General features: G+C 40.4%; 1 protein-coding gene across 1 annotated transcript; it reads right to left on the bottom strand.

Annotated features, from left to right (window-relative positions):
* Positions 1–1368: 1368 nt before the first annotated feature.
* Positions 1369–25632, bottom strand: LOC101555588 (poly(A) RNA polymerase, mitochondrial-like). The gene is given in 3 exon segments (XM_055147667.1): positions 1369–2949; positions 2951–3514; positions 25558–25632. Coding segments are annotated over 3 exon segments (1833 nt in total). The 3' UTR covers positions 1369–1755.
* Between the last annotated feature and the right edge of the window lie 1256 nt (positions 25633–26888).

Here is a 26888-nt window from a genome sequence, read left to right on the forward strand (position 1 = left end):
TAGGAACTAGGAACTATTGGCAGGTAGACTGTATTGGCTCTGTGTTTATGAATTTAAAGTACTAGTGTCTTTTTTTGACATGGATGAGGTAGGGAATGTAAAGCTGTGGTAGAAATCTGGTTAAGATTAGTTTCGTAACTGAAACTAGTCTTCTGGTACGAATGAATCAGTACCAGCAGTTCTTCTTAGTATATTCGGGATTCTTAGTGTATTCAGGATTTATGATTTGGAAGTGAAGTTTGCTGTTTCTTACCTTTACTCCTTGAAATGAAAACATAGTAATACAAAACTCATCTTAGAAACTTGCACCTTTTGAGATGAGAGGAAGACCCTTTACAAAATACTTTTGGGAGAGCAGGGAGCTGTCTTGTAGGGCTGGCGATGCACAGGCCAAGCATGCACAGGGCACTGAGTTTGATTTTGGTGTTTTGTTTTTGTGTTTGGGCCACAACCAGTGGTGTGCAGGGCTTACTCCTGGCTCTGCACTCAGGTATTATTCCTGGTGGGCCCGGGAGACTATACAGACATATCTGTGCTGGGAATTGAACCTGGGTTAGTCATGTGCAAGGCAAGCACCTTACCCTTTGTACTATCGCTCTGGCCCCTGAAATCATACCACTTAATATTTTTATATGTTTACATATACCTTTTCGGCAGAGCCTGGCAAGCTCCCCATGGCATATTTGATATACCATGCATAGTAACAATAACAGTCTCATTCCCCTGAGCCTGAAAGAGCCTCCAATCTTTGGGAAAGACAAGTAAGGAGAGGCTGCTAAAATCTCAGAGCTGGGACGAATGGAGACGTTACTGGCGCCTGCTAGAATAAATCAATGAACAACGGGATGACAGTAATACAGTGATATATATATAGTATATATATATGTGTGTGTATATATATATATATGTGTGTGTGTATGTGTGTGTCCATATATCTGAATACATATATATTGTTTTAACTGAGCAAAATTAGGTGTTAGGTAGTATCACTGGCAACAATTGTTGCACTGGGGAAAGAGAAGGGCCATAGGGCACTTGTGATATGAGTGGGGTTACATAAATGTTCAATATATGCTAATTAGACTGTTTCATTGAATTTGTAAATTTCATTATATTTCAAAAGCATAACTGTTAAAAATATTCATAAATATAAAAACTATAAATTATATTAAGTACAACTTTAGTATAGTACAATGTTAATTACATATTATACTTTTTGAATTAAATGGCAATTTCCTATCATTTGATTGACCACAATTTTACTTGTACAAAACTTTTCCAAGAATGCCTGACATGAATACTACTATAGACTATTTATATAATTGATATTTCTTTTCAATATAATATCATCTTTCACAAGTGTAGTTTCACAGATGCTGTAATTTTTTTTTATCATATTTTGACGCTTTATTGTATTGTCTACAATATGTACATATCTAGAAGTCTTTTAAAATACACCCAGGGAAGATGAGCCAATCTACAATGGTTTAATTCTAAATCTCATTTTAACCACTTTGGTGAGTTATCTATTTTAAAGTACATTTCCATCTTCATGATTGCTATTTTAATAAAGTGTCACCAGGTATCAGACTGATCAGATCAAAAATATCCCAGAACATCAAACCAAGTAAAGAGGCCCATTAAAAAGATGACAGAAAATGGTATCAGATGCAAGTTGAGATGTGGCAAAAGTCCATACCAGATCCTCCTGGCAGGACAAAGTCAGTTCTTTCAGACTCAGCACAGGTGCAGCCTTCATGCCTGAGTACTAACTGTTCTTTTCCCACTGGTGACTGTGGAATTTTCTGTACTCTTTGTGCTTTTTATGGATTCCAACAAGCTCTTAATTCTTTCACTTGCAGGCTTCTTTTTCTTCTTGGCAAGAGACATGTTGCTTGCCATAGACGGAAGTAGCAGCGCTGCCAGCCCCCATGGCTGGTTTCCCGATGGCGAAGGACAATCTTTACCTTCCTGGTGTAAAATCCATGCACTTTCTCTGGCCAGATCCACAAATTTCTGGAGTTGGCTTTGACTAACATTTTTACTGATGTTGAGAGAAGTTTCAAAAGGATTCTGAATGTGCAGAGGAGAAGATTCAGGTTTGTTCTGTTCCCTTCCCTGTCGGATGTTTATAGAATGTTTATTGAAAGCAAAATTTCCAAAATATTCAAAAAATTCTCTCAGTAGTAATTCTAGTGTTTCTGTGTTTTTTGAAGGTGTAATTTTATTCAAGTCACAAATAAATGTACAGTTGTGGCCTTCTATTATACACTTGTCTTCTGCATCCGCCAGGGTTTTCAGGTAGTCTAATGTTGGAAGAACTGGGGGTGATCTTCTCTGGAGAAAAAAGATGACCATCATTGTAAGAGAGAAATTTGTGATCCAAGCACCAGGAATACTACTCGTTAAGGAATGTGCTCGCGCCCAGTACCGGATACTGAACACTAAGGGTCTCACTCGGGAGTCCAGGGCACCATATATATAAAGGAGTTCTGAGCTTTTTAAGGCAATCCTATTATTGGTGGTCAAATCACATTGAAATCCAGAGGCCTGGTGTAAGAACCTCACCAGTGGGCAGCGAGCATTTAATATCTTTTGTACGCCTACACAGCCAGGGCCAAAGTGGTCCAGGGATTCTCCAATCACAGACAGGATCTTCTGAGTGGCAATTCTTTCTGAAGGAACATTTTTCACTTGAAATTCCATCAGAAAATTTCCTGAGGTCTTCGGAGCACCTAATCTTTCAATTTCATCTAGATCCAAAAACATGTCTAGATCACAACCTAATTTCCCAAAACCATTCACCGAAGAGCCAAAGGGTCTGATTGTGCATTCTGGGAAATAGGCAGCCGAGATGTCTTCGATGAGCGAGCAGGTAAGGTACCGGAGCTTAGTGTTCTCCTCCGTGAGCTGGAACTCCCTTAGGAGTGTGTGCAGCTGATCATCTACCTAGACTTTCTGCACAGCAAAGTAATTCAAAAAGCTTCTTGTTTGATGGTGGGGACTGATTACTACACTGGACACTTGGCTGTTCAGATGTCTGGCTCGAGGAACTTTTCAACTTTAAATTGAAGAAACGCGATCGGAATGGAATTGCAGCCTCTGTGCCCAGGCTGGGAGTACGAGTTACACTCTGCAAAGAAGCTACACTCTCCTTCTGACAAAACTCTACAACAGCATAAAGACCAAAGCTTTCATAAAAGAAGTGATTATTAATAGATCCATGTTGGGATAAATATTTAAGAAACTTTTTTTCACTAAGTTTATTTGGGCAGTGTATTAAAACAGTGCGCTGTGCCTGTTCCTGTCTTTCTTTCTGTAACTCAGAGAATCTCTTCTTGGGAGTGCCATCTTCAGAACCTGTCTCCACGCTCGCCGAGGGCTCCTCTTCTCTCCTGGCGTCCGTGGCCACAGTCCCTGGGTAACTGAGAAGCCTGTGGACGGGGCGTGGGATGTGACCTCTCTGAGCACAGAGGGGCAAGCGGCCCAACAGCCCCACGCCGAGCACCGCCCGCTGTAATATTTTTTAAGGCACTGATAATGCAAGATTATCACAATGGAGGCAAATTACCTCTATTTCTTGGAGGCAAATTCAAGAACCAGGGGAGACCCTTGCAGATGGGCAGGTAAATAGTTGTTAGAAGAAAAGTTTGGAATCATTGCTGATATAGAAAACAGATGTCGAGCAGGCAGTCACTATGTTGAAGGCACCGGCATCCTTTGTTCTTTGTTTATTTTACTCTCTTAAAATCCTCTGCTGAGTCTTCTGAGTTGGTGCAACTTTGTCTCCCCTCTCAGTGAGAAATGCCATTTCCAATCTACCCTCCCCCCATTTGCTGCTCAAGCCTCCCTATTTGCCCTCCCAATTGTTCTAACCTTTAAGGAAAAAATACTCCTTCCCAGATCTTTGAGCAATTGATACTCATCCAACTTCTCTTCCCAGCATATCAAAAAAACTACCCAGACCAAACATTTCCCAGCTGCCGAAATCCTCCCCAATATGAACTCTTTCAAAATCCCTCTTAACAATTGCAAAATATTGACCTCTAATTTTCAGTCGCCTGAAGATAAGAACTGACCACATAATCATTTCCCAACAACTGTAGTTGCCCTGGCCAGCAACTCTGAAAAGATAGGTTTGCCCTACTCCCTTTCAGAAACTGCAACCATCTCTCTTTTTCTAGATCTTCCTAGATGAGAGCAAAGAAGCACCCACAATCCTACAACAGAGAAGAGAAAGGACTTTTAATATATCTCAATAATTGTCAAAATCCATCATTGAGCTTATAGTGGCAATGAAACACTTGGAATGAATGTGTGCACTTCCAAAATGCCTTACATACATGTCTAAAACCTTCAAGCTGAAATATTATAGTGGGAAACCAGTTTCATCTATCATATATCTTCTAGAAAAATGTATTCAGAGGTTAATACCGGTGTTCCAGTAAAGTAATGGGGAGAGGAAAAGCAGACATGAAGGATCAAGGTCAGAGAGGGTGAGGGTATGTATAGGAGGAGCAGAAATTATCATGATCTGTCAAACCAAAGTTGTCTTAATTAACTGGATAAGGAAGACTCTAACAAGTAACAGTTTCAAAAAAAGATTAGGAATTTAGTTTTGATAAATTTGATATTATTTATTTGTTTTTATTTATGAGTTTATTTGTATTTATTTATGAGTTTGATATTATTTATTTGGACTGGAGTGATAGCACAGGGGGTAGGGTGTTTGCCTTGCACGAGGCTGACCCAGGTTTGATTCCTTCATCCCTCTCGGAGAGCCCGGCAAGCTACTGAGAGTATCCCACCCATGCAGAGCCTGGCAAGCTACCTATGGTGTATTCAGTATGCCAAAAACAGTAACACCATATGGAGACGTTACTGTGCCTGCTCAAGCAATTTGATGAACAACGGGGTTGACAGTGCAACAGTGCATTATTTATTTGATATTATTTATTTGAAGTTATTTATTTATGTCCAGTGCGACATAAATAAATAACATCAAATAAATAATATTTATATTATTATAATATTTATAGATGTCCCTATTATTATAATATTTATAAATCTATGATAATACTTATAGATCTATGATAATATTTATAGATCTATAATAATATTTATAGATGTCTGGGGGAAATTCTGCATATACAGTTTAAATGGCCTCATTTACACTTAATTCCTTTTTTTTTTCTTTTTGGGTCACACCTGGTGATGCACAGGGGTTACTCCTGGCTTTGCACTCAGGAATTACTCCTGGCAGTGCTTAGGGGACCATATGGGATGCTGGGAATCGAACCTGGGTCGGCCGCGTGCAAGGCAAATGCCCTACCTGCTGTGCTATCACTCTAGCCCTACACTTAATTCTTAAAGAACACTTTCCAAATTTAGTCACATTCTGAGGTCCTAGGGAGTAGGACTTTAATATATGAACAATTTATTCCTTAACAATGTGAATAATGGGAACCAGAGATATAGTAGAGTTAGTAAGGCAGCTTGCCTTGCATGCTGCTGACCCAGGTTTGATCCCTCGCACCCCAAACCAGCCCCAAGTGCAGAACCAGGAATTAGTCCTGGGCAATACTGGAGTGTTGCCCAAAGTCAACAACAAAACAAACCCAATGTGGCTAATACTACTTGTAGGGAACATTGTATTGTATTTAAGTCATGTGTTCTTTGTTAAGTATACAAACTAATACATAACCAAAGTTCTGATTGCTCCCCCTTGTCTTCCATTTGTTGCTGTTGTTGTGATTCTAATGACCAGGGATCATATATAGTTGTGGTGCTCGTAGTCAGTCATGGTACTTGCTTCAAGTTTGCATACATCAGTTTTAGTTTTTGTACACATAATTCACAAGTATTTCACTCTATTAGTTATGATGATCTCACACATTCTGCTGTAATGCTTGGTAGGAACTTTTGTGGCACTCACGTAGGTGTTTATTAGGAAGCGGGAATAGGGCGGGTCACATAACTTATCATACTGCTCACACATCTTTTAGTTGTGCTCGCCAAGGATAGCACACCAGAAACTATAAAAATTTACTTCAAAAAAATCACAATACTTATAGCAGTTGCAATTATAATTAAACCTCCGTTATTGCAAACCCACAGCGATTTCTCCAAGATTCAACTATTTGCAGAAGTGAATGAAACAAAGGCTAGGGGTCACGGGGCCGGAGCGATAGCACAGCAGGTAGGGCGTTTGCCTTGCACGCGGCCGACCCGGGTTTGATCCCTGGCATCCCATATGGTCCCCCAAGCACCGCCAGGAGTAATTCCTGAGTGCAAAGCCAGGAGTAACCCCTGAGCATCGCTGGGTGTGACCCAAAAAGCAAAAAAAAAAAAAAAAGGCTAGGGGTCAGAAAAACAGGTTGGCCTTGCTCATGCCCGACCCACATTTGACCCGTGGCACCCTGTATGGTTCCAAAAGCCCCTCCAGGAGTGATCCTTGACTGCAGAGCCAGGAGTAAAACCCTGAGCACTGCTGGATGTGCCCCCCCACCTCAAGAAAAACAAGTAAGGTAAGCAGGGTTGTCATCTTTCAATTTATTCTTGCCATTGGGGCGGGCAGTTGTTTTAAATTCACTCAGTAAAAAGATTTCCCAGGGCTCAGCTAGCCTCAGAGCCCTCACTTCTCAGGCAATGGACCAAACTGAGAGACTGCTGTGGATACCTTTTCAATGTTATATTTAGGACTGTGAGAGCACCTTTGAATCTCCTGGGTCCATAATGAGAGCAAGTCTGCAGATCTTTTAATTATTCCATCTCCAGGAGCCCTTTAAGCATATTTAAGAAACAGAAACAGAAATTTTGGGTGTCCAGGTAAGTGTTGTCAATGTTAATATTCAAAATCATGCTTAAATGAGGCAGAAATAAGGTGCTTGTGCATGTATGTCCATCAATGGGCTAAAAACCCCACCACGCCTTGCATATCCCATTCCATCAAAGCTAAGAGAGGCAGGCCTCCAGAGATTACAAAGAGGGTGGTTAGAAGTGGAGTAAAAGTACACATGGGACTCACCAAGAACATATTCCACTTTACTCTGCTCTCCCTTTAGTTGTTTTTGCATCCAGATTAACCCTGTTTTATAGTGAAAATAACTGGTTGCTTTGTTTGAAGTTAATGGTGCTGACAGGGAGCCAATCTGTAGCAGACCCTTCAGGAGAATCCTTTCCTGAGGCCCAGGGCACAGTCAACCTAGACATTTTCCAGGCAGACAAGGCCAGAGAAGAGGAAGAATTATAGAGTGATCCATCTCATATGTGGGATATAGAGAAACATAGAAGGAAAAAAATTATTTATCAGTGGTGACAGGACCCTAAGCATCAACCCACAGAAGAGTTTGCTGAGGGAGTGAGATAGAGAAGTAGGAGGAGTCTCTGACACCTAGTGTTGGATGCGGTTCAGGAACATTGAAGACATGAAACTTTATTATTAACAGTATTGTAAATCACATTTCCTAAATACATTTTTGAAAAGAAAATCTAAGGGAGATGGGAAAGGAGTTTGCAGAAATATTGCAGAGACTCCTTTAAGGCAATCTTCACTCCTTTTTCTTCCAAGGCACACTAGCTCTGTGATTTGCTTTCACTGATCACCAGGCCATGATCCTTTGCCAAGTGCTCTAAGGCAAGCAGGCACAGGAGGCTCACAGATACTCAGATGGTTTTCACCTAGAAGATAGGCTCCATGTCCCCTCCCAATGACTGACTTAGGAATGCCTGACTGAAGAACACAGTGAAGAACTGGCCAGCTGAATCAATGGGCTGAATACATGCTTTGAATGCAGGAGAATTGAATTTTATCCCTGACACTGCATCATCCTCTGAGCAGGGAGTCCCCCTGGGCAATGCTTGGGCAATATTGGGAGAAGAAGAAGGAGGAGGATGAGAAGGACGATGAGGGAAGAGGAGTAGGAGGAAGAGGAGGAAGAAGAGGATGAGGAGGATGAGAAGAGATGGAGAAGGAGGAGGAGGAGGAGGAGGAAAAGGAGGAGGAGGAATAGGAGAAGAAAGAGGAAGAGGTAGGAGATGAATTGGATGAGAAGAAGAAGGAGGAGGAGGAGGAGGATGAGAAGAAAGAAGAAGAAGAAGAAGAAGAAGAAGAAGAAGAAGAAGAAGAAGAAGAAGAAGAAGAAGAAGAAGAAGAAGAAGAAGAAGAAGAAGAAGGAGGAGGAGGAGGAGGAGGAGGAGGAGGAGGAGGAGGAGGAGGAGGAGGAGGGAGAGGAAGAGGAGGAGGAGGAGGAATATGTGAGTATAGCAGGTAAGGTGCATAGCCTTGGACACAACTGACCCAGGTTTGATCACATGAACCCCTGACTCCATCAGAAGAAAGTCCTGAGTGAGCCAGGAGTAAGCCCTGAGCACCACAGGGTGTAACACAACACCTAAAAATAAAAAAGAAGAGAATACAATGAAAAGAAATCTCGTCCATTTGGGATCCAGGTCTTAAGACCAGGACAATTTATACTTCCTACTCATAGAACTTGCTTGGGGGAAGCTCAGTTACATACAAACTTCAGGTACAACTACCCTGAAGTTTTGTTGCTATGAGTACGTTCAAAGTGGCCACCTGGAGGGACTGCAGGAAGAGGTCATATATAAAGCTTCAGACCTTCCAACTCTGTGTCAGGCATCTGAATGAAGTAGCTTAAAGCTGAGCACAAAACCCCTCAAAGGTGTACAGCTTGTCTGGCTTGGGAGAGCCGAATGCCAAGGTAAATATGAAGGTGTTGGTACATCTCTGCCTTGAAAGCAGACTTGAGCATGGTAAACCAAGCCTTTGGAAAGACAAGAACACTGTCTAGCATATAGGGGAAGACTCTGTAAACACTTACTTTTGTTATATCTCCTGTGCCTGCATTTTCTGCAATCCTGCTGCATGTATGGGCTGGTGATGCGATTCTGAGCCTTCAAACTGGATTTTTTTTTTTTAATCTGGATACCATAAACAGGGAGAAGTGAAGACTAAAACTAGCCTCTTTTTATTTCTTTACTTCATCCCCTCACTTCATTTAATTGGTGTTACTGTTGTGATCATGGGAGGAGGTTAGTACTAGTTGTGTACTGGTTGCTCATGGGGGTTGCAGCTCAGGCGGTGGCATTTGTGTTGGTAGACCTTTCTAGTTGTCGTGCCCAGATCCTGTGTTATGACAGTGCTCACAGACATCTGGCTGCTATTTGCCCATAAATCTCTGGTATCACTAAGGGTTATAAAGAACCAAACTGCCAGGACTGCACAAACCAAAAAGTTGCCCAAACTGCCCTGGTAATGTGCAGGAAGCACCAGGGATATTGAACTGGCAGCCTCAAGCTTGCAAGGCAAACACTCTAGCCACTGAACCAACTCTCCTCATTTCTTAAGAGTTATTATTTATTACAGCCACATTTCCTTTAATTATCAATCTTATTAATAACATCTGCTATTTTAGCATACTTTGAGAGTGATCATAGACAAAATCTGAAGATATGTGTTAGACAAAACTATTAAGCAAGGGTTCCAGAGAGATAAATAGTAAAGCAGGTGTGGCATTTGCCTTACATGTGACTGATCTGGGTTTGATCTCCAACACCCCATACAGTCCCCTGAGCACTTCCAGGAGTGACTCCTGAATGTAGAGCCATAATGCAAAGCCCTGAGCACTGCTGAGTGTGGCCCAAAAATCAAACAGAAAAGTAAACAAATAATGACTTACAATATACCTTCATTTCAAAGGGAGGGGGGAAAAGTACTTAATAAAAATATTTTTAAGGGCTGGACGGCTGGTACAGCAGGAAGGGTGCTTGCTTTGCATGAGGCTAACACAGGTTCAATCCCTGGCATCCCATATAATCCCCAGAAGTGACTCCTCAACATCGTCAGGTGTGGCCAAAAAAAACCCAACATATTTTTAAAATATATTTTTATGGTTTACAATAATCATAGTTCAGTTCTGTTGCTAATTAAAAATAAATGGAAAAAAGTGGAAATTAACAATTGGAAGACACAGAACTTAGTATCTGGTACTCTCTATTGAGCTTGAATTATTTTCATAGATGTGAGTCAGACTTAGAATAAATGTTCCTAATAAATCATACTTTTAAAAACATGCCTGCTACTCAACAAAACTGAAAACATGAGATCTACACTGAGCCACTGGAACTTTGTAATGTGCTGTCAAGTTAACAGGTGGGGACCAGGGTAGGGATTGGGGTGGGGAGAGAAGACGGAAACACTGGCGGAGGGAGGTTGACACTAGTGGTAGATTGGTGTTGAAATATTATATGCCTGGCTCAGATAGAGAAGGGAGCACCAAGTAAAGGATGTTGGGAGGACCCATTCAGGTTGAAAGATGTGTGCTGAATGTAGACTATAGACTGAACACGATGCCCATTCAATACCTCTATTGCAAACCACAATACCTGAAAGGAGAGAGAACAAAAGGGAATGCCCTGCCACAGAGATTGGGTGGGGTGGTGTGGGATGGGATGGGGGTGGTGGGAGGAATACTGGGAACATTAGTGGAGGAGAATGGGCACTGGTGGAGGGATGGGTAAACAATCATTGTATGACTGGAGGGCAAACATGAAAGTTCATAAGTTTGTAATTGTAACTCACGGTGATTCACTAATACAAAATTTAAAAAAACTTTTAAAAGACTGAAAAAAAGTTTCTGAATGAATATTTGGAAACCAGGTCTATCACAATTTTTATTATATTACAAGTATAATTATCCAAAGTGAGATGATAAAATTGTGATCATATGTGTAAGATACTACCACCTGAAATAAATTATTATTACTATGGGTATTTTTTAAAAAAGAAATATTATGTGCCTAAAACTTAACTATCAGCTTACACAGCTATTAAACAGGTTTGTAAATCACAGTTCTTTAATTTAAAAGAAAAAAAGAGAAAAACATTTGTTGGCCAGAGAGCTCAACTAACTGAGAACATTATATTCAGGCGGCTCATTTGAACCCTGGAACTGCATTGACCTCTAGCCCTGAACATCTCTAGGTGTATGACCAAAACAAACAAACAAAAGTTTGTATGGCCAGTATGTAAAATACAGAAAATAAACTCCACATCACCACCACCCCCTCTCTCTTCCCCATACCAAGGAGAATAAAATAAACAGATTTATGAAGTACAGACCATCTCTGAATCTTTTTGTTTATGTTTTGTTGGGGGGACATAACTGGCAATTTTTTAGGGATTCCTCTGACCTCAGTGATTGGTGTCCCTCCTGGTGATGTTCAGGGACCATGTGGTGCCAGGGATTGAATAGAGGCCTCCTGCATGCAAAAGTTGTGCTCCGTCCATTGAGCATTTTGCCAAGTCAAAACTTTGTGTTTTATGTTGAAAACTTCCTTCCTTTTATCTCTAAAAATCTAATAATCCTAATATTAAATTTTCCTTCATCAGCTATTCATGAAGAGGGAAGATATTTCCTTGGTAATGGCAATGTTAACTTCAAAAACAGTCTAGATGGTGATGAGATGAGTGTTGAAACATTGTACCACTGAAACTGAATCATGAAGAACATTGTTATTATTTATCTCATGATGATCAGGATCACGATCACAAAATCCTGTTAATCACTGATTTCTCGGGCGGGCTCATTAACCTCTGATTTCGTTTTTTCCCTGAGATCTTAGAAGTCTATCTCAACTCGGCCTATGTCGCACTGGGGGCTCTTTCAGGGTCAGGGGAATGAGATACAGTTTGTTACTGGATTTCGCATATGAATACACCATGGGAAGCTTGCAAGGCTGTCCCAGGTGGGCAGGAAACTCTCAGAAGATTGGCAGTTTCTCCCAGAGGGAGAAGTAGGCTACAAGATATCTTGTATCTTCTTGTAGCTTCTGGGATCTTGCTTTTAAATCTCTGGATATTGGCCGTTGATGGGATTACACACACCTGGATTCCTCTGCCGGTACCTTCATGCATGAGGCCTGTCCCAAAGTGTGGAGAGGGGCCTCCAGCATGGCTATAGCTAGGTTCCGGTGGTCTTCAGCTCCCGGGAGCTCTGCTCAGGGTGGGGAGGGAAGCTGGAGCCCATTCCCTTCTAGGGACCCCCGGGGAAGACAGCCAGGCATGCAGGCAAGAGACTCTCTGCATTACTCTCTTCTGAGAGCTTGCTTTTAAGTCTCTCTGGATGTTGGCCGTTGATGAGATTACACACACCTGGGTTTCTCTGCCATCTCATGATGATTCATAAAAAATAATCTTGGGGACTGGGATATAGGACAGTAGTTAGGAGATATGCTTAGCATGACTGATCTCCAGCACCAAATGGTCTCTGAGCATAGCTGGGTGCCATCCTCAAGGCCCACAGTACTGCTAGGTGTGACTCTAGAGGCCCCCTGCTGTTGGGATGTTCTGGGCAATTCCCAGCCCTGCGGGGCCTCAGCACCCCAGAAAGAAAAAGAGAGAAAATCTCAGAGCCACCAAAGGCAGACAGCAGAAAACAGTGCAAAATTATAAACCCCAATACCCAAGCTCTGTGCCTAGGTAGACTCTCAAGGACCGGTGAGGGTCTAGGATTGGTAATGAGACTTTGACCTGGCATGGAGCAGGGGGTGAAGAGATGATGGAAGCAGAAAATAATAATGTGGCTGATTAGAGAATACTTTTTAAACATTTAATAATGATAATTGCAGAGAATTTTTTGCATGTTTTTTAATTTTGAGTTCTCAGTTGGTGGTACTCTAAAGTTTCTTTGCCTCTGTGTTCAAGGATCACTCTTGTGGTGCTCAGAGGGCCATGTGGGTCCTGAAATTAAATCTGGACCTCCCTCATGCAAAGAATGTTCTTTTTAAATTTTATTTTTAGTTTTTATTGAATCACTGTGAGATAGTTACAAGCTTTCATATTTGGGTTATAATCACACAATGATCAAACACCCATCCCTCTACCAGTGCACTTTCCCCACCACCAACATCCCCGGTGTAGCCCCCGCTTTCCCACCCTCCCCCTGCCTCCGTGGCAGACAATATTCCCCGTACTCTCTCTCTACTTTTGGGCATTGTGGCTTGCAACACAGGCACTAAGAGGTCATCATGCTTGGTCCATTATCTACTTTAGGCACGCATCTCCCATCCCGACTGATTCTTCCAGCCATCATTTTTTTAGTGATACCTTCTCTATTCTATCTGCCTTCTCCCCTCCGCCCATGAAGCAGGCTTCCAGCTATGGGGCAGTCCTGCTGACCCTTGTATCAAAGGATGTTCTTTAAACCACCTTTCCAGCTTCACAAAAATATTTTTAAAAATTAATTTGGGGGCCCAAGAGATAGTACAGATGTTAAGACACATGCTTTGCATGCAACAAATCCTGGTTGAACCTCTGGCATCTGATGGTCACTAGAATACTATAGGGTTTGACCAGAAACACATCCTCCATCCAGCTAACCAAGTCACCAGAAGTTGCCTTCAGGCCTTCTGTGCATCACTTGGGAACTCCTTCAAAACAGAAAAAAATTATAAATTATATATTTCATTGAAATACATATGGATTTCTTCTCCAGTTAGGCTTTTATGGGCTCACTTGACACCAGGGCCTGAATTAAGAATAGCTTGGGCGCCACCATGTGGTCTACTTATTACAAACTTTTAAAAATGCTTGTGTGGATTGGAGAGATCGTACCTAAGGTAAGGTGCTGTCTCACAAGCAGCTGACCCATATTTGATCCCCAGTACAGCATATCGTCCCAGGAGCACTGCCAAGAGTAAGCCCTGAGGAGCTCATGCTGTGACCATGCCAAAAAAAAAGTAAAATGCTTTGCAAATCATTTATACATTATTTCTTCTGTAATTACAATCTAAACTACTGCTGGGTGTAAGTGTCCACATAATCTCTGAAGGTCTATGTCATCAGAAAGAAGTTGTTGTGATTGCATTCAATTCTACTATGGATTATTTCTAGTCTGATTTTTCCCAAGTACAGTAAATCTGTAGAGCATAATTAAATATTTCTACCATGGTTCCTTGACCTTTGTGTTGATTCTGTTAACATTTGCAAAGGTTGCCTTGGCTAGCAGGCACAGACAGAACTAAGATTACAGTTGTATGTGTGGGTCAAATTTTACCAGACACTATTCAGGCACTATATTGAAGACCTAAAAATTAATAATAATAATAATAATAAAAACCAACTGTACCTGCCCACAATAGCTAGGCACATCGATGTTTATAGCAATTTTATTAATAATTTTCAAGACTCAGAAAAAATCTTTCAGTGGGCAAAATAAATAAAAATAAAGTGGTGCAGCCACACAGTGGACTATTATTCAACACTAAAAAATGATCCGTAACCATGAAATCATTTGGATAACTTAAACTTAATGTTACCAAGTAAAAGGAGCCACTTTAAAAGGCTCATAATGTTCCAGTCCAACTAAAACCATTTCTTGACAAGACCAATATATGGAAATACAGACAGCATAAAAGGATTCCAGGATGGTGAAACTTCTGTGTATTACTGTGATAATGAATGCATACTATTCTACAAAAAAAAAATGAAACCCCTATAAGCAATAACTCCAAGAGTGAACATATTATAAGCTTTGGAACCTAATGATATGTCACTGGATATTCTTTGTTTTGTTTGTTTTGTTTTGGGACCTCAGGCATACTTCTTGCTCTTTACTAAGGGATCACTCCTGGAGAGCTTGTGGGACTATATGGGACTACATACCAAGGATTGAACCCAAGTGGCCTCTGTAAAGCCAGCGCACTACCCACTGTACTATCAACCCAGTCCCTAGTTTGCTTCCCTTTTTTGTTTGTTTGTTTGGTTTTTGCTGGGAAGCCACAACCACAGTAGTTACAGCTTAACCCCTTGCTCTGAGTTCAGGGATCATTCCTGGCAGAGCTCAAGGAATCATATAGGGTGCTGATAATTGAACCCAGGTCAGCTCCATGCAAGACAGGAACCTTACCTGCTGTACTATCATTCTGGTTCCATGGAGAAAATCTTTAGAAATTAACAGAAGTTAAAAAGAGGTCTCAAAAGAAATGAACAGGGGCTGGAGTGATAGCACAGCGGGTAAGGCGTTTGCTTGGCATGTGGCCAACCCGGGTTCGAATCCCAGCATCCCATATGGTCCCGTGAGCACCTCCAGGGGTAATTCCTGAGTGCATGAGCCAGGAATGACCCCTGTGCATTGCCGGGTGTGACCCAAAAAGCAAATATATATATATATGTATGTATATATATGTATATATATATATATATATTGACTCGCTGTGAGACACACTGTTGTATGATTGGGTTTCAATCATACAATGTTCCAACACCCATCTCTCCATCAGCGTGCATTTCCCACCACCAATATCCCCAGTTTCTCTCTGCCCTCTCCCACTCCTCCCCTCCCCTATTCCCATACAGCCTGCCTCTAAGGTAGGAACTTTTCTTCTTTCACTCTATCCCTTCTTTTGAGGATTATCATGAGAGGTTGCAATGAGAGGTTACCATTGTTACCTACTTTCAGCACTCAGTTCTTTTCCAGAGTGTTCATTTCCAACTATCTTTGTCATAGTGGTCCCTTTTCTATCTCAATTGCCTTCTCCCCAGCACTTGAGGCTTCCAACCATGGGCTAATCCTCCTGGTCCTTTTTTATACTGCCCTTGGATATTAGTCTCATACTATGTTATTTTATATCCCACAAATAAGTGCAATCATTCTATGTATGACCCTCTCTTTCTGACTCACTTTGCTCAGCACGATACTCTCCATGTCCATCCATTTAAGAGCACATTTCACGACTTAATTTTTCCTGGTGGCTGCATAGTATTCTACTGTGTAGATGTACCATAGTTTCTTTATCCAGTCGTCTGTTCTTGGGTATTAAGGTTGTTTCCATATACTGACTATTGTGGATAATGTTGCAATGAGCATAGAAGAGCAGATTGTGTTTCTGCTGTGTGATTTTGCAACTATGGAGTATTTACCCAGAAGTGGTATTGGTACTCAATTTCTAGTGTTTTTTTTTTTTTAAGAATATCTATGTTGTTTGCCAAAAATGCTGGACCAGTTGGCATTCCTACCAACAATGAATGAGAATCCCTTTGTCGCTGCATCCATCTCAACACTAGTTGTTTATGTTTTTTTTTTTGATGTGTGCCAGTCTCTGTGTGAGAGATATATCATTGTTTTGATTTACATCTTCCTAATGATTGTGACGTAGAGCATTATTTCATGTGCCTTATGGCCATTTGTATTTCTTACTTGAAGAAGTTTCTGTTCTTTTCTTCTCCCCATTTTTTGATGGGGTTGGATTTTTTTAAATAAAGTTCTACCAGTGTCTTATATATCTTGGACAGTAACCCCTTATCTGAAGAGTATTGGGTTAATAACTTTTCCCCATTCCATGGACTGTCTCTGTATCTTGGTAACCATTTCTTTTGAGATGTGGAAACTTCTTAGTTTCATATAGTTCTATTTGTTTATCTTTGCTTCCACTTGCTTGTTTAGTGGTGTTTCATCTCAAAGATGGCGTTAGCTTTAATGTCATAGAGGGTTTTGTCTACATTTTCCTCCGTGAACCTTATGGGTTCAGAACTGGTATTGAGGTCTTTAATCCATTTTGATCTGATTTTTGTGCCTTGTGTTAGAGAAAGGTATGAGTTCTTTTTCTCTCTCTCTTTTTTTTGTATGTACCTGCCTAGTTTTCCTAGCACCACTGGTTGAATAGGATTTCCCTGCTCACTTCACATGTCTTACTTCTTTATCAAAGATTAAGTGATCATATATTTGAGGGCCTGTGTGAGTGTATTCAGCTCCATTGCTTTGGTCAGAGGGTCTGTCTTTTTTCTAATATCTTGCTATTTTAATTACTATCACTTTATAGTACAGTTTGAATTGGGGAAGATAATGCCTCCTATCTTCTTTTTCCCAAGGATACCTTTAGCTATTCATGGGGGTTAATTGTTCCATTTGAATTTCAGGAGTGTTTGATCAATTTCTTTGAAAAAATGCCATGGGTTTCCTTATAGGGACTGCATTGAATCTGTATAGTGCTTCGGGGAATATTGCTATTTTGACATTGTTCATCCTCCTTTCCAAGAGTAGGGAATGTGTCTCCATTTCCTAGTGTCCTCTTTTATTTCTTAAGTAGTATTTTGTAATTTTCTTTGTATAAAGGTCCTTCACTTCTTTAGTTAAGCTAATTCCGTGGTACTTGATTTTCTTTTTTTCAATTTTATTTTCATAAAGTTGTTCACAGTAACTGATTACAATCAATAATTCAACACCAGTCCCACCACCAATACATCTTCACTCCACCATTGTTTCAAATTTTCTCACCACAGCCAAAACCTACCCCACAGGCAAATGCTAACTAATTGATTTTGTATTGCTTGTTATGAATATTATAGGATATTTCTGATGTGTGCTCCTGAATATATACAATTTTAAATAATTGGGGTTAGGAGACATCTCTGTGGTGAGCTGCTGTCTTCTGAGATTCATTTGTGAGTATCTGATGTATCCTTGATGTGCTTATATGGCATTCGGAGGCAGTTTGTGACAACCAGGACACTGGATGGGCAGGGAGATGGGGAGGGACAGACCATATCCACCTCCATGTGGCCTGGAGTTTTCAGTCACTGGTCCCCCTTACCTGGGTTTTTCTTCTGGAGGTTTGTGGCCTCCAGGGTTCATTTGGAGGAGGTGCAGAAAGAACGCCTGCTCCATCTGAGGCACCCTGGTGAAATCAGCTCAGCACGGGGTCTGGAGACAACTCTGTGGCGAACTATTGTCTTCCGAGATTCATTTGTGAGTCTCTACATCATGGCAGTTGATGTGCTTGCATGTGGCCGACCCAGGTTCAGTCCTCAGCATCCCATATGGTCCCCTAAGCCCCACCGGAGTAATCCCTGAGCACAGAGCCAGGAGTAAGTCCTGAGTAACACTGGGCATGGCCTCTTATAAGTCAAAATCTCCTGGTCTGCTGAGGTAGCAACACCTCGGGAGGCCTGAAGTCCCTCGAGCAGCCCCAGCCCTGGCCTCTGCCTCAGCCCTGGCACCCAAGGTACTTGATTTTCTGAGATACTATTGTGAATGAGATTTAAAATATATATATATTTCTTTCTTCGCATCCATTATTTGTAGATACGATAATCATGGAATTTTGTACATTGCTTTTGTAACCTGTCACTTTACTGTGCAAACTTATTGTTTCTAGAAGCTTTTTTAGAGTCTTTAGGATTTTCTAAATAAAGTATCATGTCATCTGCAAGTAGTGAGAACTTGACTTCTTGCTTTCCTCTCCAGATGACCTTTAAATCTTTTTCTTGCCTAACTGCTACAGCAAGTACTTCCAGAATTATATTGAGTAGAATGGCAAGAGCAGCAATCTTATCTTATGCCTAATCTTAGAGAGAAGGCATTTAATTTTTCCCCATTGAGAATAATTCTTGCTGTGGGCTTGTGATAGATGACTTTATTGAAGAAAGTTCCTTCAATTCCTATTTTGTTCAGAATTTTTATCATGAATGGGTGTTAGATCTTGTCAAATGCTTTCTTTGCATCTATTGATATGATCATATGGTTTTTATTTTTCCTTTATTGACATGGTGTATTATGTTGATTGACTTGCAAGTGTTAAACCATAATTGAATCCCTGAAATGAATCCTACTTAGTCATGGTATATGTTATTTCTGATAAGTTATTGGATTCTATTTGCTAGAATTTTGTTGAGGATCATTACATCTGTGTTCAACAAGGAGATCAGCCTGTAATTGTCTTTCTGAGGTGTCTCTGTCTACTTTTGGTATCAGAATAATATTAGTCTAATTGAAACTGTTTGGAACAGTTTCTGTTTCTTCAATTTCCTGAAAAAGCTTGAAAAAGATTTGCAGGAGGTCATCTTAAAGATTTGGAAGAGGGGCTGGAGTGATAGCACAGCGGGTAGGGCGTTTGCCTTGCATGTGACCAACTCGGGTTAGATTCCCAGCATCCCAGGAGTAATCTGAGCACCACCAGGGGTAATTCCTGAGTGCAGAGGCAGGAGTAACCCCTGTGCATCGCCAGCTGTGACCCAAAAAGCCAAAAAAAAAAAAGAGAGAGATTTGGAAGAATACATTTGTGACTCCATCAGGTCCTGGGCTTTTGTATTGGGGAACACTTTTGATTATCACTTCAGTTTCCTCAAAAGGTCTAGGTCTGTCCAGGAATTCCAAATCTTCTTGGTTTGACCTTAGGAGGTTATAAGAATCCAGGAATTTCTTCAAAGTTCTCTTGTTTCATGGCATTAAAAACTATCAAAGTAATCTCTAATGATTCATTGAATTTCTGTGGTTTCTGTTGTGATGTCACCCCTTTCATTCTTATTTGGCTTACTAGCATTCTCTTTGTTTCTTTGTGAGTATTGCTAGTGGTTTAACAATATTGTTTATTTTTTAAAAAAGAAAAACTAGCTCTTAGTTTCCTTGATCTTTCAGATTGTTTTGGGGGCTTTCAGCTTGTTAATTTTTGCTCTAAGTTTTATTATTTCCTTCCTATTTTTTTGGTTTAGGCTTCTTTTGTTGATTGTTTTCCAAGAACTTAAGCTGTGAAGTCAAGTTATTTATGAGGGCCCTTTCTTCTTTACTGATAAACACTTGGAGAGCTATAAACTTTCCTCTTAATACTGTTTTTGCCATGAACCACAAGTTCTGGTAGCTTGTGCTCTCATTCTCATATGTTTCCAGTAATTTTTCTATTTCCTCTTTAAGCCAGTGGTTATTCAGTAGTAAGCTGTTTAATTTCCAGGTGTTTGATTTGATTCTTCTTTCCAGTCCCTGATTAATTTTTATTTTTAATGAATCATGGTCTGACAGGATAGTTGATTCAATTTCTATCCTCTTGACTTTATGAATATATGTTTTGTAGCCCAGAATATGGTCTGGGCTACAAAATGTCCAGTCCAATTTCCAATGTCCAATGTGCACTGGAGAAGAATGTGTAGAATGTGTATTCAGCTTTTGGGGAATTAAAAACCATATATATATGTATATGTACATATATATTTCCTTCTCTTCTATTTCTTTCTTCAAAGTATTTCCTTGCTGAGCTTTAGTTTTGTTGATCTATGAAAAAACAATGTTGAAATCTCCAACTACTGCTATATTGTTTGTTTCAATGTCTTTCTTCAAGTCTGTTAGCAGTTACATATTTTGCTGGTCCCTCCTTAGGTGCATACGTGTTGAGGACTATGAGTTCTTCGTGATGTACAGATACCTTGTTCATTAAGAAATGACCTTCACCGTCTCTTATAACCCTCTTCATCCTGAAGTCTATGTAGTCTGATACTAGTATGGCCACCCTGGCTTTTCTGAGGGGAAATTTTGCTTGAAGGACTATTTTTCAGCCTTTGACTTTGACTCTGACAGTTTGCTCTGACTGTTCAAATGTGTTTCTTGCAGGCAAAAGAGGATTGGGTTTAATTTTTCTAATCCATCATGCAACTTTGTGTCTCTTAATTGGTGCAGTTAGCCTATTGACATTGAGAAAGATTATTGTTATGAGTTTTTGTTCCATCTTTCTGCAGGAGTTTGGTGTGTTTACAGAGCTTGTCTTATCTTAAAGTAGCCCATTTAGTTTCTGCAACAATGGTTTGAGTCTATTAAGCTACTGAACTGTTTATCTGTGAAAATTTGTGTTTCTTCAAAACTGAATGAGAGTTTGGCTGGGTATTCTTGGTGAGGTGTACATTTTATTTAGGTTTTTTTTTTTTTTACTATATCCCATGATCTCTTTAATAAGCTCATTAAAGTTTTGCGAGAGTTCAAGATTCCACTCTGTCTAACGTTCATTGATTTAAAGAAGGCCTTTGATTCTGTTGAGACTGAAGTGGTCATCAAAGCCCTAGCCAAACAGGGCGTTCAAACTCAGTACACCAAGATCCTCTGCGAGCTGTATTACGGAGTCACCACCAGGATCTCACCATTCTACAAGGAAGTGATCATTGACGTAAAGAGAGGTGTTTGGCAGGGTGATACCATTTCACCGAAATTCTTCAGTGCCACCCTCGAGAACATCATGTGAAGACTATAATGGGAAGGAATGGGAGTGAAGATAGGTGGTTGGCAACTATACCACCTCTGCTTCACTGATGACATTGCTCTAATAACACCAAACATTAACCAAGCGGCACAAATGCTGGCTGACTTTCACCACGAATGTGGAAAGGTTGGACTGCAGCTGAATCTCACCAAAACAATGTTCATGAAAAATGAACTAGTCCCTGACATTCCATTTGCTCTCAATGGAACAAACATCTTCGAATGCAGCAGCTATGTATACCTGGGTCGAGAACTCAACATGAGGAATGACTTGGCACCAGAACTGTGCAGGAGAAAGAGAGCAGCGTGGAATGCCTTCAAGAGCATCGAAGAATGTGTGCCAGTCCCTGTGGTGTGAGGTGATATCTCATGGTTGTTTTGATCTGCATTTCCCTGATGATTAGTGATGTAGAGCACTTTTTCATGTGCCTTTTGGCCATTCATATCTCTTCCTTGAGAAAGTTTCTGTTCATTTCTTTGCCCCATTTTCTGATGGGATTGGATGTTTTCTTCTTGTAGAGTTCAACCAATGCTTTATATACCCTTGATATCAACCCCTTATCTGATGGGTATTGGGTGAATATCCTTTCCCATTCTTTAGATTGTCTTTGTATTCTGGTCACTGTGTCTTTTGCGGTGCAGTAGCTTTCTAGTTTAGTATAGTCCCATTTGTTTATCTCTGTTTCCACTTGGTTGGCCAGTTACATGTCATCTTTGAAGATACCTTTATCTTCAATATCGTGGAGGGTTTTGCCGACCTTGTCCTCAATGTACATTATGGTTTGTGGTCTGATGTTGAGGTCTTTAATCCATTTTGATCTCACTTTTGTGCATGGTGTCAGGTGGAGGTCTAAGCCCATTTTTTTGCATGTGGTTTTCCAGTTGTGCCAGCACCATTTGTTAAAGAGGCTTTCCTTGCTCCACTTCACATTTCTCACTCCCTTATCAAAGGTTAGATGATCATACATTTGGGGTTGTCTCTAGGGATATTCCACCCTGTTCCATTGGTCTGCCGCTCTGCCTTTGTTCCAGTACCATGTTGTTACCGTTTTGTAGTAAAGTTTAAGGTTGGGGAGGGTGATGCCTCCCATCGTCTTTTCCCCAAGAATCGTTTTAGCAATTCCATGGGTGTTTGTTGTTCCATATGAATTTTAGGATTGCTTGATCCATTTTTTTGAAGAATATCATGGGTATCTGCTGTGGAGAGGATGTGGGGAGAAAGAGACCCATCTACACCGCTGGTGGGAATGCCGACTGGTTCTGCCCTTTTCCTCGAAGGGTGTGACATTCCTTCCAGTGAGTGGGGTATATCCCCAGCACTTCTTGGAAATAAGAAGGACCTATATCTGTAAGACTAGAATCAGAGGTATCAAGAGAGAACATGTTAAGTACATGATAAAATTGTACTCTGCAGTACTTATTATTAATACTTTTTGTAATGCATTGGGAGGAAGGCAGGTCTGGATCAAAGGAATATAAAACCATTCTTGATCACGTAGACTATGATCAAGTTGACCTATGTAAATAGGGTTAAGAGAATATCCAAAGCTTAAAAGGAGTACCTTCTTCATTAGGAAACTGGGGCAATTAAAAATCCCAAAGGGAGAGTAAATGGATAGAGTTATTGGTCCAAATTTGATGTACTGGAATGGTCCAATCACTTACCTGTAACAAAGGTGAGTGAGGAATATAAGTATAATAGACATGTTGTACCATACATACCATGGAGCTGCAAGATAAAACCACAAGCATAGCCACAAAACTATTTTCATGAGTTTTCCCTGTGGCAGATTTAAAAAAATTGATGTGGGGCTGGAGTAACAGCACAGCGGGTAGGGCATTTTGCCTTGCACTCGGCCAACCCGGGTTCAATCTCCAGCATCCCCGGGGTAATTCCTGAGTGCATGAGCCAGAGGTAACCCCTGTGCATTGCCGGGTATAACCCAAAAGGCAAACCCCCCCCCAAAAAACCCAAAACAAAACACACACACACTACCTTGAGGTGTCCAGGGGTAACATATGACCTCCTCCTCTTTTTTTTTTTTTTCGGTTTTGTCTTCAATATTCTGTGGGTTCTTTCTACAATGCCTTGACTCTTGGAACCATAAGAAACTCATAGTCAAAGAAGAACATACAGCTTATCAATATCATGTTTAGTTCATTTAGTCCCATGTTGAAAACCTTGACTTCCTATAGCTTTTAAGCATATAATTACCTAAGAGTATTGTAACATGAATCTGTACCATCTAATATCTTTCTTTATAGTTACATTTTTCAGGCCTAACTTCCTTATCTTACTGGACTTAGTCCAGCTTGATCTCCCAAGAAACTGGAATAAATTTTCTATTTATTCTCTCTATTAGTATGATAAAATTGTGTTCTGTAGTACTTGTTATTAAAGTTTTGTTACAGACCTCTCTGAATAAAAGCTTTGCATCAGTTCTATGTTCAAAAGGCGTTAGGATGATCACAATTAAAGATCTTATAACACACAACACATAGCAAAACATTTACTCCACATCATGAATTAATCAGAACATACTTATCTTTAAGAGTTTTGCCTTAGAACATTGGGTCCTGGAAAAAGCATAAAGATACTATAGGGTTAAAACACATAAATTATCATGAAAAAAGCAAGGAATTTACACTTGTGTATCAAGCTCTTTTAAGGTATCAGGACTAAGATCTAGTTTAAGATCTAGTGACAAGATTGACAAAATTAAGTTACTTAATAATAGCACATATTTTAAGATCTAGTGACAAGATTGACAAAATTAAGTTATTTAATAATAGCACATATTTTCTTGTACTGTGCAGACTAATAGTATGGTCTGAGAAAGCTGACTACAGTTATCTTCCACATTTTTTGCCAACTATTTATTTATTTTTAATTTAGGAGTACTGCTATTTATTCAGTTATTGATTAAGCTAATTGAACTGTGCATGGACTCTGCATTACCTTTTTAAAAATATCTAAACCACAGTCAACCACACTAAAATTAAGAAACCCAAACCTTATTATTTTTTCATTTATTGGCTTTCTGGGTCACACCCGGTGATGCTCAGGGGTTACTCCTGGCTCTGCACTCAGGAATTACTCCTGGTAGTGTTCAGGGGACCATATGGGATGCTGGGGATCAAACCCGGGTAGGCTGCATGCAAGGCAAACTCTACACGTTGTACTATCACTCCAGCCCCACGTTACTTAAAAATTTTTTTAATTGAATATCCATGAGATAGACCATTACAAAGCTGTTCATAATTGGGTTCCACTCATACAATGATTCAGCACCATCCCTCCAGCAGTGTGCATTTCCCACCACCAATGTCTCCTGTTTCCCACCACCACCCCCCCACCCCCCACCCCCATCATCCTCCCTCTATGGGAGGCACTTTCATTCTTGCTCTCTCTCTCTCTCTCCTTTTCTTTTTGTGCACTATGGTTTGCAATACAGGTGCTAAGAGGTCATGGTGTTTGTTCAGGGCATTCATTATTTTTATCAGGACGGTAAGGCTCAAGTAGCTTTTCAATTGGGTGGCAGCTTTGAAGTGTGGATGAGACTGCTGAGGCTTCTGAGGCTTCAGAGAGGTGAGGGGAAGTAGCCCATCCCAAACCCAAGAAAGCCTGGAGATTTCAGTCACAAAACCCACATGCCAGAATTTTCAGCAGATTATGTCTTGGTGAGATCCATCCTGAGATGGTGGAGTCAGGCCAGGGGCATGATGGTGAGGTTTTGGATTGTGGGAGCAAGCAGCTGCCAGGGACTCTGCTTGGGTGGGGACCAGACTGACCCACCCTCCTCAGATTTTTCCTGGTCTGTTCAACCATGCGCAGGTCCGAGACTAACTGTGGCTTTTGATCTCTTTTGAGATTTATTTATGGGTCTCTTAAATAAGGCCAATAAATGAGCTTGTATAGCCAAGCCAGAGGTGGTTTGTGGGCGTGACTCCCACATACCTAACTTTTGGCCGTCTGGCAATTTGGGGGTATCGGGAAGCCTGAAGTCACCATCAGGCAGCTGATGCACTCACTCCACAGGTACAAGTTGACCTGCTGGTGGCACCATACCCCCTTTCGCCAATTCTTCATTCTTAGAAACCACTAAAGTCAAGCCGGCTCTCAGCAGCAGCAGCATTGTTTTAAAACAGTCCCCCAACCCCTGCTCATTTTTTTCCCTTCAGTCGTTATCAATACTTGATTCCTTAAAAGACAATGAATTTTCAGGGGCTGGATGTGCCTTTCAGGAAGAGTTACATATAGAACTCCAGTCTATGGAACTGCCAATTAGTGCAAGTATTTTTTTTAAAGTAACTCTAAAAATTTGAGTTACCCAAAGTTTCAGTGATGAAATATTCCTAGATGTGTTAAATTTTGGTTTATTCATGATTGCTCTCTAACAAAGTTAACCAAACTTGGAAATAATTTGTACAAGTAATGTTATTTTTTTGAAAGACCAAATCAATTTCTCTGTTTAGATAGCTTATCTCTGCACTGATTTTGTCCCATATTCCCACTTACCCTGTTGTGAAGGTCTCTGTTGTACCAATCTCCAATGTCCTTCAGGTCTCTGACACAGCCGCCACCTTGTACCATTTTGCAGCACGGTGATCTGGGTACACAAAGCCAATTCTGATGCAGTCTATAACTGATGATCAATAGTTGTAGACTACTGACAGCATCATCAGACAAGTTTATTCAGCATAAGCAATGATTATAAAGAAGCCAAAGGAATGTGGTACATGCAGGATGAGAGCATGTGGAAATGATGTTACAGGGGCGACAGTGGTATGGGCCCTCTATGAGGCAAATTCAAAGCTGTCTTATAGATTCCATAGGTGGTGTCAATATCCATGTTTCAAGCCTGGTCACCAGTAATTGTGAATCATCAAGCTATACTAATCTCTGGGAAATGTCAGATTCCCTGGCGACAGTCTGTCACCATTGTTTGGGACCTGAAGCGTTCTCATAGGTCAACAAATACAGATGGTTTGGAGCTGAGCCAGCAAGAACTCCAGCAGTAGACAGTGGAGAATCTTTGTAAAAGTGAAGTCTGAAGAACTGCCTGTAATAGTATTATGTCTATCCTGTAGCTCATTCTTTTTCAAAGAAAACTGTTTTTAGTAAAATGCTTTTTCCCTTTGATTTCAGCGGGAGTTTCCGACTTGATTACAATGAAATTAGTAGTGACTCTAGTTTTATAGCAAAGAAGGTAGATATTGGTAATTCTCAATACAAGTGTAGTTTAGTTACACCTAGAGCAGAAGTGAGGCTAAGCTGTAGCTCACTATTTATTATAACAAAGCGAACTTTTAGCAAAGTTTTGTTTTCCCATTGATTGCTATGGGAGTTTCTATCGATTTTAATAACAAACACAGGTCACGATAGTTTTTATAGCAAAAGACAGTAGACATTAGAGATTCTCACTACAAGTGTAGTTCAAATTACTATCTATAATCGTAGTGCTGATAAGATGCTTTAACTTAGAGAAACCCGCATTTTTAGGAAAGTGCATTTTCCCATTGATTTCAATGGGAGTTCTGATTTCACTGAAAAGATCAAGTTTTATTGCAAATGAATATTGAAGTTGGAGAGTCAGTACAATTGTAGCTCAAAGCACTTCTTTTAATGGTATTGAGGCTAAGCTAATCACTCTTTCTCAGGGAAAACTGCAATTTTAGCGAAATACTCTTTCCCGTTGATTTAAGTGGGTATTTCTATTGATTCCTAGTTCTATAATAGAAGATGGTAGACATTAGATAGTCTCACTAAAGTGTAGTTTTAAGTACTATTGATAATTATAGAGAAAGGTAGTTAACCCTTTCTCAGAGAAAACTGCATTTTTAAGAAAG

The sequence above is a fragment of the Sorex araneus genome, chromosome 9, assembly GCF_027595985.1.
Source record: "Sorex araneus isolate mSorAra2 chromosome 9, mSorAra2.pri, whole genome shotgun sequence".
Lineage (NCBI taxonomy): Eukaryota > Metazoa > Chordata > Mammalia > Eulipotyphla > Soricidae > Sorex > Sorex araneus.